Source organism: Diabrotica virgifera, chromosome 3 (genome assembly GCF_917563875.1).
Source record: "Diabrotica virgifera virgifera chromosome 3, PGI_DIABVI_V3a".
Taxonomy (NCBI): domain Eukaryota; kingdom Metazoa; phylum Arthropoda; class Insecta; order Coleoptera; family Chrysomelidae; genus Diabrotica; species Diabrotica virgifera.
Window position 1 is genome coordinate 46,149,642 of NC_065445.1, and position 15,139 is coordinate 46,164,780.

General features: G+C 30.6%; 1 protein-coding gene across 1 annotated transcript; it reads left to right on the plus strand.

Annotated features, from left to right (window-relative positions):
* The first annotated feature begins 6,784 nt into the window (after nt 1-6,784).
* On the plus strand, nt 6,785-14,876 carry LOC114342781 (helix-loop-helix protein delilah-like). Its single transcript, XM_028293578.2, has one exon. It carries the CDS (start codon nt 7,087-7,089, stop codon nt 7,765-7,767), a length of 681 nt encoding a protein of 226 aa, XP_028149379.1. The 5' UTR covers nt 6,785-7,086; the 3' UTR covers nt 7,768-14,876.
* Nucleotides 14,877-15,139: the final 263 nt, after the last annotated feature.

Sequence of the window (15,139 nt, forward strand, 5' to 3'; positions counted from 1 at the left end):
CACGAAATGGACGAAGAAGTATTGGCAGACCAAGAAAAAGATGGTGCGATAGCTTAAACAATTTAGGAGGCTAATATTGAAGAAGTAACAGGCTTTAAAGCCTACATACAAGAAGAAAGAAGAAGAAGTGTTTATTTCTTAATAAGTAAAATCTTTAGTTTAGCTTAATTATTGATAAAGCATATCAGTATCATAGGTCATTTAATAATTTGGTCATGGTGTGTTTTATAATTTCTTCTGGTCTAAAAACCAAATTACTTAAAAAAAACTTTTTGTATTCTTGCTAAATACGATCTAAAAATCAGCTGCCAGGATAAACAATTTGCGGACAATATACACTAGAGAGCTTATGTTTTAGTTACAAGGGTTCCAGTCTCTAGGACGTCAATCACTCGCATGATTACATTGACGCTGATTCATCATTAGACCTTTCAGACAAGTCTCCTTACATTACATATTCACATCATAATGTGTCTTTTACAACTGACGAGACCAGAATAAATACCTGTTATTAGTTAAGAACTGTATGGTTAAAATAATATTTGATTGGTGCTTGATGGCAAAGGGAATTACTTGCAATTGCTGTGTTAACACGCTAATTGAACATTTTACTATGGATAAGTAGTTATTGACATTTCAGTGACTCACCATCGTTGCACATTTATTGGAAGTCAATTATTGCGCCGTTGATAACTTAATGTGGATTTATAGGTGTTGCAATGGGCGTATAAAAGATTTATTAGACAATAAATTTAACCCTTTTGTGCATATTTTTTAGTTGATTCAGTTGGCGGATTAGAAAAAGTAATTAAACTGAGAGCAGCTTAACACAAGATTTATTACGCTATTGGTTATTATTAAATATACGACTTCAAAAAAAAGGGATAACATCTTATAAATTTTCTATCAAGCTTTTTTCTTCTCTATATTTTCTATATATTATTTAGTAACAGAAGGTGAAAATGAGCTATTCATTTTTTCGGATTGCATAAATTTTCTGAATATTGGTATACCCATGTTCATTTGTCCCCAGGCTTCAAAAGTTATATTGTCTTGATATAGCTTTTTTAGTATATGGGGGTATAAATTACCCTTTTGTGAAAAAAAGTCAGAAATTCCTATTTTATACTTTAAATATGCTGGATAAAGTTGCTTTTAAGTTTTCTATTTTAATTGCTTACTACCCTTAAAATCCCTAAAATCACATCCATCCATAGCTGTAAAAATGCAAAGGAAAAAGTCTAAATATTTCTTTAATTATCCATTAAGTACATTAAAAACATGGAAACCTTGACAAGTACCCCTTTTGATAAATTAAAAAAAAAACTAGGCTATTACTAAAGCTTGAGATGTTTTACTGGTAATACACGAGCGGGACACCCTCAAAAAAGCGCTTAGTTTTCGAGATACTGACCACGGAGGGGTCAATGGCTAATTTTATTCATACTTTATATTTTCGAGGGCGCTGAAAACGAAAATGAAGTTTATTTTGAATTTTATCTGGGAGAACATTGTCAAAATCGCAATTTTAACCTAAAAATAAAAAAAAATAAAATCACGTTTTTTTTTGTTTACCTCGCTACAAATCTGTTCGATTTTAACATTTTTTTCTGAAATTTTTACAGTATATGGCTCTAACATTTCTAAAGACAACGGTACCTGCTTTATGCTTTTAGTCTTATCCTGATAAAGGTTATGAATTTTTCAAAGGAAAAGGTGGGGATTTGTGCATTGCAAAGTTTAAACGCAAAAGTTGTGTAACGAAGTATAAAATTTAGCTTCCTAATCACGTTTATGTTAAAGTAGAGGGTACGAAGAAGTTTTCTGGTAAGGTTTATATCAAAATGTTTAATAGAAAAAAAATAGTGCAACGTTTAATGTCGACATTAGAAGTCCCCAATATAACGCTTATTTTTCGAGATACTGACCATGGCTGGTGAATGGCTAATTCTGGTCTTAGATTATGTTTTTGACCGTGACAAAAACGAAAATGAAATTTATTTTAAATTTTAGGTGGGGGAATATTGTCAAAATTGCAATTGTACCCTAAAAATAAAAAAAATTAAATCACGTTTTTTTGCGTTTAGCTCGCTACAACTCGGGCTTGTTTTAATATTTTTTTCTAAAGTTCTTACAAAATATATCGCTCATATTTTTGATAACAATGGTTTCTGCTTTAAGCTTTTAGTCTTATTCTAGTAAAAGTTATGAATCTTTTAAAGTACAAGGTGAAGATTCGTGAATTTCAAAGTTTAATAGCAAAATTTGACTGACACAATTTGAAATATAGATTTTAAGTCAAAATCAAAAATAAAATATGAGTACAAAGAAGTTTTCTGGAAAGTTTTGGATCAAAATATTTTATATAAAACAAATGGTGCAGCGTTTAACATTTACGTTATAAATCTCCAAAATAACGCAAATTTTTCGAGATACTGATCATTGGTGGTGAATGGCAAATTTTGGTCTTACTTTATGTTTTTGATGGTGCTGAAAACGAAAATACTTCTTTGAACTCTATGGTTTAACATGAACGAAATCAAATAGATAAATTTTAAATTTTGTCACTTTATTTTTGCGATTTAACTCTGCAATTCACGAATCTGTACCTTTTATTTTTAAAAATTCATAACTTTTATAAAAAAAAAGACTGAAAGACTACAGTTACTTTCATTGTCTTTGCAAAGGTAAGAAATGTATGCTGCAGAAATTTAGAAAAAAAATATTAAAATGGAACAGAGTTGTAGTGAGTTAAACGTAAAAATTCGTGACTTCACTTTTTTTTTATTTTTAGGTTAAAATTGCGATTTTGACAATGTTTCCTCACATAAAATTCAAAATAAACCACTTTTTCATTGTCAGCACCATCGAAAACATGAAATAAGACCAAAATTAGCCATTCACCTCCCATGGTCAGTATCTCGAAAAATAAGTGTTATTTTGGGAATGTATAACGTCTATATTTATTAAAAGTTCGCAATTTTTTTTCTAATAAACATTTGTAACTGAATCTTTTCAGAAAACTTCTTTCTACTCTATTTTTTAACATAAACGTGATTAATAATATAAATTTTTAATTTTGCCTCTCAACTTTTGCGATTGAAACTTTGCAATTCACGAATCTGCATCTTGTACTTTAAAAAATTCATAACTTTTAGTAGAATAAGACTAAAATCTTAAAACAGATACCGTTGTCTTCAAAAAGTTAGCAACATGTAGTGTACAAACCTTAGAAAAAAATATTAAAATCGACCCGAGTTGTAGCGAGTTAAACGCAAAAAATCGTGATTTCACTTTTTTCTATTTTTATGATAAAATTGCGATTTTGACAATATTCCCCACCTAAAATTTAAAATAAATTTCATTTTCGTTTTCAGCGCCGTCATAAACATAATGTAAGACCAAAACTAGCCATTCACCACCCGTGGTCAGTACCTCGAGAAATAAGCTTTATTTTGGGGGTGTATAACGTCGACATTAAAAGTTGCACCATTTTTTTTTTTCTATAAAACATTTTTATCTAAAACTCACAAAAAAGTTCTTTGTGCTCTATATTTTAACAAGAACGTGATTATAAAGCTAAATGTCAAATGTTGTCACTAAAGTTTTGCGATAAAACTTTGCAAACCACAAATGTGCACATTTTTCTTTAAAACATTTATAACTTTTATCAGAATAAGACGGAAGGCTTGAAATAGGTCCCATAATCTTCAGAAAAGTGAGAAATGTATGCTATAAAAATTTTAGAAAAAAATATTAAAACCGAACAGTTGTAGTGAGTTAAACGCAAAAAACGTGATTTCTTTTGTTTTTAATTTTAGGATAAAATTGCGTTTTTGACAATGTTCCCCCACTTAAAATTCAACATAAACCTCATTTTCGTTTTCAGCACCATGAAAACCAAAAACATAAGGTATGATGAAAGTCAACCATTTACCACACCGTGGTCAGTATGATGTCAATTTGGGGCTGCCTGCCTCTGGCTCGCCTATTACTACATGTAAAACATGTACTATTGGAATAGTGCGAGAAGTTCAATCACCAATCAACACTCTTAAAGATATTTTAAATTCAAATAACGCTATAGATAACCTACTTTTGTTTTTAAAAGACTTTAATTTACTAAGTAAAATGTAATTAGCTGTTACCGCTCCTCTAATTAGCATATAAGGTTAAAGCGGGTTTTGGTAAATAAAAAAAATGTTTTAAAGCCTGAACCCGATTTTGGCAATACATACAGGGTGTAACAAAAATACAGGTCATAAATTTTAATCACATATTCTGGGACCAAAAATAATTCGATTGAACCTAACTTACCTTAGTACAAATGTGCACATAAAAAAAGTTACAGCCCTTTTAAATTACAAAATGAAAATCGATTTTTTCGAATGTATCAAAAACTTTTGGAGATTTTTTATTGAAAATGGACATGTGGCATTCTTATGGCACTAGCATCTTAAGAAAAAATTATAGTGAAATTTGGACACCCCATAAAAATTTTATGGGGGTTTTGTTCTTTTAAACCCCCCAAACTTTTGTGTACGTTCCAATTAAATTATTATTGTAGTACCATTAGTTAAACACAATATTTTTAAAACTTTTTTGCCTCTTAATACTTTTTCGAAAAGTCAGTTTTTATCGAGATATTTCGAATATTTATCAAATCCACCACATATTTGTATATGGTTAAGTACGATTATGGAGACTGTAATAATATGAACATTTTTATATATGATTTACATTTTTAGGGATATTTTGAACCATACTAAAAAAGAAGTCACATCTCGATAAAAGGTGCCTTTTCGAAAAAAAAAAAAAAAAAAAAAAGAGGCAAAAAAGTTTTAAAAACAGTGTGTTTAACTAATGGTACCGCAGTAATATTTTAATTGGAACGTACACAAACATTTGGGGGGTTTAAAAGAACAAAGCCCCCCATAAAATTTTTATGTAAACATATTGAAAAATAAGCCTCAACTCGATAAAAACTGCCTTATCGAAAAAATACTAAGATGCAAAAAAGTTTTAATAATATTGAATTTAACTAATGGCACCAAAATAATAATTTAATTGAGACGTACACAAAAGTTTGGGGGGGTTTAAGGGAGCAAAATCCCCATAAAATTTGTATGGGGTGCACAAATTTCACTATAATTTTTCTTTAAGATTTTCCTGCTATAAAAATGCCACATGTCCATTTTCAATAAAAAATCTCCAATAGTTTTCGATATATTCGAAAAAATCGATTTTCATTTTGTAAATTCAAAGGGCTGTAACTTTTTTTATGTGCATATTTGTACTAAGGTAAGTTAGATTCATTCGAACTTTTCTTGGTCCCAGAATAAGTGATTTAATTTATGACCTGTATTTTCGTTACATCCTGTATAAATATTTTGTATCTCAAACACTGCACGCTATTTAATCTTTTAAAATTATTTATATTATTACTGAAATCCCCATCAAACAATATTTTTATAATTAAAAATATATTTTTTTTTATTTAGCTAATGCCTCTACAACTAATGGCCATTGGCATGGTAGGTACGGTAAATTTTTGCAGTTAGGTACCTAGGGCCACATGTAGTGTGTGTGTTGAGTAAGTGTCTTTTTACTTTGCAAAGTCGACGTCATTGGCTTTGCAAAGAGACGCTAATTGTATTCGAACGTCTGCGGTCCCTCCGGTGAGTACCGATCCCACAAGGACAGAAACTCTTTTTCATTTATTAGTTTATAATAAACGAAAAATCCCTGACCCTGGTGACATTCGAACTCACGACTATTCGGACTTTCGATCCAAAGGTAGGCGCTCTTAACACTGAGCCACAGAGGGGGTTAAAAATATTATTTTTATTCAATGTTAGTTGGTAAAAAAGAATGTTAGGCATAAAACACGAACTTGTTTTTTTTTTCTCTGATTTTGGCTTTGGTTTAGAACTAGAACCTTTAGCCACGTAATTGTATAACTTATCACTAAGTCAGGGGAGTAATATGTAGTGTGTGTGTTGAGTAAGTGTCTTGTTACTTTGCAAAGTCGACGTCATTGTCTTTGCAACGAGACGCTAATTGTTTCCGAACGTCTGCGGTCCCTCCGGTGAGTACCGATCCCACAAGGACAGAAACTATTTTTCATTTATTAATTTATAATAAATGAAAAATTTCTGCCCCTGGTAGGATTTGAACTCCCGACCTTTCGTTTTAAAGGTAGGCGCTCTTACCACTGCGCCACAGAGGGGGTACGAACTTGTTGTTATATAAAATTCGTAAATATTGTTTAAAAATGAATGCAACTAGTTTCATACATAATACATGATAAAAGTTTTTTCTAAAATATAATGTAGTATGTAGTTTATAATCTTGAATCCACAATTTATTTATATTTGGAATTCACTTTGATTTTTTAAGCTAATCATACTCAATTTTTTAATTTCACGATTTCATTGACGCAACACTGAGACCAGTGCTTTAAATCGTATAATTAGTAAGATCCGCTTAAAGTATTAAAATTACTTTCGCAATGTCTTTATAATCCCTGAAGATAATGCCAACAGTGCGAAACGTCCGAAACAAAAACCATTGTACCGAATTCTCCGAAAAGTGGCATTGCTAATGATACGCATACATTATTTCACAATAATCTGAGCTCTTAATCATTCACGCTCAAGATCTTTATCATCGTTTATTCCACCTTCACACTGATCTTCCAATTCATCATTTCTCCGCGCCTGATGCATGTTATGTATTGTATAATGTTAGTCTTAGCGTGTGCTCAGGTGGGGACTCACGTTACCACTGATGGGAGACACCAGACAAATCTCCAGTAACCAGCTCGAAGCCATCCGCTTAACACCGCATTCGAGTTGAGCTCTTCACATTGATCGCGACGTATTCTCAACGAGAGATATAAACTCGCGATCACAATACAAACTCGTTTATTTAACCGGGCCTTAAAAGAGACTTCAACAGTAGATAACAACAGAAACCCTTTTATTTATAAATAAGATTTATAATAAGAAATATTGATAGCTTTTAGGGTTATACTACTAAAAATATTGTGATTAAAAGGACAGTGACTAGCTAGTGTTATAAAAAATGGACTCGTTACTTCAGTACAGCAGTCTTACGGAAAGGCTTAGCTCGCAGTTACCAGAGCTAGCCTTTCCAGACGATAATAACAATAACGATGATTTCGAAAGTAGTGTTCCTGCGAAAGAAGATAAGTACTCTCTTCGGCCGAGATCAATGCGAAGAATGACAGAATCTGCTAAAGAATCTCTCGGAGAAATCACGCACCGGCAAAGTAAACCCCACAAGCCGAAACAGAAAGCAGCACCTTTGAGTAAATATAGACGAAAAACTGCAAATGCCAGGGAGAGGAATAGAATGAGGGAGATCAATACAGCTTTCGAAACGTTGAGAAGAATCATCCCCCATATGCAAGCTACTCATATGCCGGGAACTAACGAGAAGCTAACAAAAATCACCACCTTGAGGCTAGCTATGAAATACATTTCGACACTGAGTGCTGCTTTGAATGGATCAACGGAATTGGAGTCACTTTCAGACTATAGTGATTTCGATTGTCTCTTCTTGGAGTCAGATGGAGAATCAATATCAGATCATTCAGGATCGTTGCTTACGTCTCCAGATTTTCCAGAACCTTCTTTATCACCTGTAGATTTTAGCGATCCTTCTTTACCTGCGCTTCTGCATACAGACTTTACCGAGCATTCACTGGAGCATGGCGATTTTAGTGATTTTTTGTTAACGTAACCCCAAGTGAGTCCTATTATTTCTATTGTATAGATAGGTAAGATTGATTTTATCACTTCCTTATTTTTAACAAAGTTTTAAACGAATTTCTAGACCAATTGATAATATAAGATATTAAAAATATTTCTTAAAATCAATTTTTTTATTTTAATGTTACTGGAAAGTTTATGAAAGTATTTCAATACGTTATTTATTTGAGGACGTAATTAACTACAGAAAAAACTTAATTTGCAATTTAAGTATGAAAACTTGAAAATTCTGTTCTGCAAACGGAAAGCGATTTCTAATAATAATTTGATGCAAAGTTAAACTATTAAATGTAATATCAATTAGAGGGATCTTTTTAAATAATATCTAAAATGGTATGCAGCTCATTGAAATAAGATTTCACTCGGAATTGCGAATACAGGTAACTGATTTTTTTAGTTATTATATTATATATTACCTATAAAAAGAAAGCCTTCAGAACATATTTCAGTGTATTTTTTGAGGTATTAACAATTTAGTGTAAAAATGCCATTTTTTCGATTATTTGCCTATTATTCCAAAGCTTAACATTTTTGAGGTAAAATTACAAAACTTTATTTTTTAAACATAAAAACGGTTTAAAATGACGATGTCTCAAAGTTGTAAAATTAATTTGTTGCTTCGAAAAGTACAAAATAAGGCAAAATCTTTAATTCTCCTATAACTGTCGTAAAAAGCAACCTAGATATTTGTTACTGTTACCCCAAGGCTGGGTAGATATTGTCTTCCCTAACAATGCCTCAAAATTTTATATCAATCCAATAATTTTATAGGTTGTAAGTCATCTACTAATTACATCTACGGTACAAATTACACAAAGAAAAAAAATTGATACCTACATCTAGGGCTGTAATATCATTTTCAAACAATTTTTTAACTACACATTGCTATGGTCCAAGTCTGGCCAATTTTTTCTTTGTTTGAGAAGAAACACATAAGTAACCTATAAAATCAGACTATTGAATCTGCTCACAATTTTCCAGAATAGCTTTTTTATTTTTTGAGAACGATTTCCGAAGTGGAAAACGAAACGTCAATATTAGGCTCAACATAACTGTAACTTAATTCCATAAAAACGTAATAATTCTTATTACTTTTCTATGATCTGTAGTGATAAAACCTTTTCTAACTCCTGCCTGTTCCTGGGCTGAGAGCTATCCAGTTTGTTTATTAGTCGTTAAGTAATTATTATCTTCAGAAACATCCTATACCAAGACTGATAAAAGTTTAATGTGTTTATATACTAGAATCACAATAATGCACTAGAGATAAACAAACAAGGGGACGTTAAAGATCACTGCGGAATCATGATTTACAATGTATACATTTTTTAACTCCTTATTTGGGATATAAAATATATATTATGCAATGTAAGCCACGATTCAGTAGTGCTCCTAGTAACATTCAACGTCTCTTGGCTTGTTTATTTCTAGTGCATCTCTATTGTGATTTTAGTATAGTTTTCTAATTTATATTTATTTGTACCTACTATTGGTACTGTAATGATCACTTATAAATACTGACCTATACTGTATTCGGTTTTAATTAACTACCTACCTGGTTTTTAATATAAATCGAGTATCAAATGAAAATATTCAAAAAAATACAAGAACAAGAACGAGTTAAGCAAAATAGCTAAAAACCTTTTGATATATTAAACGGGAATATCCTCTTTTAGCTTAAAAATATATGATTGGCGTAAGTAGATAGGTTTTTGGACTTTTGTTCCTCAACTGTCTAACCTAAATAATGAATATCTTGAAATTTTCCAATTTTTCTAATTTATTATCATTTAATGGTTGGTTTGCGTAAGGCCCCTATTCCAAATAAAATGTTCTTCAAAGGAAAAGAAAAATCGACTTCCTGAGAACTCTTTTCTTTGTCATCTAATTTAAATTTAAAATAGATGACGTCTATTATTGATAAGTTAAATCTAGTCTGTAATTTTTTTAATGATACCCAACTTTTTATTTATTTATTTTTATTCATTTTTGTCTTGTTGTTTATTTGTTTTAAGTAAAGTAAATGCAAATTTTTTATCAACTATTGTTCGTTAAAGGACTATCCACAATAAAAGCCATAAAATACAGTTTTTTCCTTCTTTGTGATGACTGCGGGAACTGAACCCATTTACTAAAAGAAATCAATTTCAGAAACATAAATTTTTATTTAGAGATAATAGAAAAAACAACTCTGAATAACTCAGGGAATTTTTCCCATTTGGTAGATGTTTTTTCAGGAAGTCATTTTATCCTCTTTTTTTCTGTATCTTTATCACCTTTTTTTTTTCTCATTGGTTCATGTTGTGTGTTATATTTTTATAAATTCTGGTTATCATTTCTTTTTTTATTTATACTTTCCATATTTATCCTTTTGCTATTACGTTTCCTTTTTTTATTTCTTTTCTTTCTGTTATTCTGAAGCTATTTTCTTGTGGCATTTTTATAATTACTAGTTTTGATGGGAAATAAGTCAAATTTAAATGATTTTATTAACGTTTCGACGTCAAAATCGGATGCCGTTCTCAAAATACAAAAAAATATTAATGAATTGAACAAAAATGTTGATGCTTAGTAAAAAATTCGGCAAGTGAACTAGAACTTGTAAACAAGGAAAAACCAAATATTTGATAAAACCCTCAAAATGTTCAATAGAGAATTAAAATTAACAACTACAGATTTGAACAAGTCAAAGGAATCACATATCTGGAATCGATAGTCAACACAACAAATACGACAAGCAACGAAGTAGAAGTATAAAAGTCGCATAACCGCAAGGAACAGTACTCTCCATTGTCTTCAGAAAGATCTGAAAAATACACATCTGCACAACACAGACGAACAAAAAACGTTCAGTAAAGCTTAACATTTACAAGACCTTCATAAATCGATTGGGATATATAGTGCTGAAATACGGACTTAATCCCAAAACGACGAGAGACTGTAAAATTTTGGGACTGTCAATAAAAATGAGCTATGACGCCGATGGTAAAGCTTTGTATTATACCAGGCAAACACAGATCCAGATATTGTAAAATCAAATAAAATAAAGAGGCTTGGACACATTGCTAGGATATAAGATAATGAGTACACAAAGAAATTCACATTCACAAACCCAAAGGTCAGAAAAAGTAGAGAAAAAACGCGTAGAATATGAATTGATGATGTAGAAGAAGACCTTAATATTCTAAGGGTAAGATGAAATGAATATTCTAGGAATCAACGGCGACTGGCGACTCTTCTGCGAGCAAGCCAATATCCAGAAGAAATTACAGATACTATTCTGATGATGATGATTCACATCAAAAATACTTGGTTGGCACCTTCGCCAAAAACCATGTTTTTATAATTACCTTCGATATAAAGTTCTTGTAAATTTTCCAGTTGATAAGGGCTTCAGTTCTTAAGATTCATAGTATTATTGTTGCAAAGCTACATTCTGGGTAGTGATCACTGAGAAATGTTCGAGAAAACCCATAATTCCGCGGGTTCGAACTACTTAAGCTCCAAGAGTACTTTTCATAGTCGGCAGGTTGTACTCACCGTTTTTATTGTCCCTTTTAGCCTGGAATGTTATCCCTAGTATGATAAACTAAATTTATTTTCCAATTTCGGCATTCTCTAACCCTCGTAAGTTACTTACGTCTTAAATCCTCAAAATTATTCAATTACTACAGTAAGATTTCAAAAATAAAACTTGTTATTATATCCCTTACCCTTTCTTCACATATCTATTTGTTTTTTTGGTGTTTTCTTTAGTTTTTTGTTTCTTTTATATAACCATTTATACTTGTTCTTTTTTCCTCATTTTCTCTATCACCCTATGTGCAGTCACTCGAGCGCTTTGGGGAACTATTGGGTTGTGAAGAGTAGGTCCTAAAACCAAAAAAAGTTAAGTAAAGTTTTCCATTTTAGTGGAGACTTGTCCATTTTTAGTTTAATTTTCCATTTCAAATAATCGTTTTTTAGATTATAGCGCCATCTATCCATAATTCTAAAAAAATCTCAAATAAAATTACTTACTTTTACGTAGGGAATCCAAATCTGCAATAAAAAATGGGGGCTCTCATTAAAGATTTTAAAGTACCTCCCCACCCCACCTCTGTGGGTTTCGTGTTTGGTGCCATTCGATAGATTTCTCAAAAATATTCGAAAACGTGTTTTTTAAAATTTTTCGATCTAATGTTCATTTCTCGAAATATCGCGGGATTCGTATTTAAAATATTAAATTTACCCCCACCCCTCTCCGTAAGAAGTCGTGTTTGGTATCATTCCATAGATTTTTGAAAAATATTGACTAGGTATTTTTTAGTTTTTTGATCTGTCATTCATTTCGCGAAATATTGGTTTTTTCCTTGTGAAAATTTGGTACTCACCCATTTCCTTCCGCCGCACTCAAATGGTCAGATTTTTTAAATATACACTGTTTTGCATGTTCTTAACTTACTTTATCGTTATACAGTTTTAAGTTATACACTGTTTTGCATGTTCTTAACTTACTTTATCGTAATCTGACAATTTTGAGTTTTTCTAAGGGTAGATTTTTTTTCGGCCTCCCTTAACGAACTCCCCTGCATTAAGAGCCAATATATGGTAGAGGTACATTTTCAGCGTACAAGGTTTCTCCCCATGTAATAATCTGACGCGCTCGAGTAACTGCAAAAATCCCCGCTTGGGCTCCTCTACCATTATATCATTAAGGGTAAACTGGGATTTTGCTAAAATATTACTATTTAGCAGGACCGATTCGCATGTACCGCAACTTGGTGCTAGAAATGTTAGTTGCTTACCACTTAATGGATTACTTTTCATCGACGATTCGTAATGCTCAGCATTAGCAAAACAAATTTAAGTCTAATAATAAATACATTTAATTATAGAATTTTAAACAGAAATATTGTTAGAAATCGCTTTTTTATCTTTTAATTTTTAAAAGTAAAATGATAGTGTACAGTGTACATGATAAATCAATGGAATAATAATTAATGATCTATTTTTGGTTCTAGTGTTGTATACTATGTACCAAAAATATTTTGAAAAAACCGTCTTAGTTAATAAAATATTGTAAATTTAATAATTACTTAAATATGCGTAATACAAACGAAGCGATATAGAATGTGATGTAGGATATAATTATAAATACTCTTTATTTAAGGAAGTGACAAAATTAACATTTCTTCGATAAATCTCGATGTAAATAAGATTTCTTTATTTAGAGAACACATAACTATAAAAGTTATTATTTAAAAGATAAATAATACAGGTTGTTGTAGGTGTTGATCCAATCTCGTAGCATAAAAAAAGTTTGTGTCATAGATATTTATAAAAAAATTTGATTCACTGTTAATTTCTGAAATAATATTAGAATTCTGTAAACTTAAGAGTAGTTATTTTGAACGGAAGTTATATTTAATCATACATAGCGAATTCTAAAAAAATATTAATAACTTCACTTGTATTTGTTGACTTCTGATAATCGTAGAATAGTAGTTATAAACGGAAGAGATTTGTAAGCCCACACGTTCAGGTGTTAAATGAATCATAATCAATTCAAAACATAAACGCAAGGTCGCTTAAGTTTTCTTACTGTATATAGTCACATTTTTAAGGTACTCATTTACATATTTAACCATTTTCTATGAATTAATGCAATACTTCTGTTTCAATATCTGTCATTATAAAATAATTGTTGTTGTAACGGGCTCTTTGAACCCAAAAGTGAATATATTACCTATAATATTTAGACAAACTCATACATAAGTAAAAACTTCAAGTTGTATACTGGTATAAAATGGTTTATTAAAAAACTTCATAAAAAGCCGTGCAAAACGTTTGCGTTCTAATGCAGAACATCTTCAGTGCCTAGAATGAAGTATTTGCAAGTTAGTTGAAGGCAAAAAAGTTAAAATTGTGACTGTTAATTAGAAAAAACATGTGGAGAATACTTATATTCTGCTGAGTAATTGATACTAGCACTGCTATACTACATGTAGTATATATCTCTTTTTATTATAATAAATTAAAATGTCATCCTATCATTTTACAACCAATGACGTCGCACTTTTAACCATGGATTATACCAACCTTAAATCCTACAATCCAAAAGTTTTTTCTGGAATGGAGAGTTGCTAATTTAGACTTTAAAATAGATTCTAATTTTGTATACAAATTTAATTACATTTTCAAACAGTTTTTAACAATCAATACATTTTAATCAAAATCCGAACTTGAATCTACACTTTTTGAAGTTCTTAACCAAAAATTGACTTTGTCTTATCTTGTCATGTCATATTGAAAGTACATTTCCTATTTTATCAGTTGGTTTGTGCCCATTGAACTGGCAAATACCTAGTTTTTCGAGCAGGGAAGCATGTTGCCTTTTAAGCATGTACTATTTTAATCTTTTAACATCGACTGGTATTCACCATATTTTATTTAAATATATCATGTAAACCATATATTATACTGTTACCGCTCTTACTGGTGTGCTAGTTTCAACTACTCAGCAGAATGTAATTATTCTCCACATGTTTTTTCTAATTAACAGTCAAAATTTTAACTTTTTTGCCTTCAACTAACGTGGAAATACTTCATTCTAGGCACTGAAGATGTTTTAGAACGAAAACGTTTTGCACGACTTTTTATGAAGTTTTTTAATAAACCAATAGTTAAACCAATAGAATACCAGTATACAACTTGAAGTTTTTACTTCTGTATGAGTTTTTTTAAACTAAGGTATACATCCAACTATTGGAATTTTTCCATTGATTTTATAATATTTAGGTTTGAAATTGATTCTGCTTTATTTTTAAAAAGGTCTGTAGAACTATGTTTTTCATCCCACTATTGTTTTTTTTTGCTTCTGCAATATAAGTATTCCATTTTTTTTTTATTTTGACTGGCCGGTGTAACGTTAAATTTTTACTCCGTTAAATTTTTATTTTAGACGTATAACGTTAAAGCGTACTCTATTTTTAACGTTAATTTTAACGTTGTTCTGAAGCTATTTTCTTGTGGCATTTTTACAATTTTAACTATTTAGAATGGGAAATAAGCCACAATATTATTAAAAAATGATTTTTATTAACGTTTTTATAAACGTTAATAAAAATCATTTTTTAATAATATTGTGGCTTATTTCCCATTCTAAATAGTTAAAATTGTTAATTTTAACGTTAAATTTTTACTCTATGTGGTAAAATTTTACCTCTTTACCTATGGTAAAACAAATTAAAATCTAAAGCATTTTTTGTTGTTAAATATGCGATTGTCTTGAATTAAGTAAATAGATCCTTGGCTAATCCTGTATAATAATAAACCAAATCAACTTAGCCTACCAGACTCTT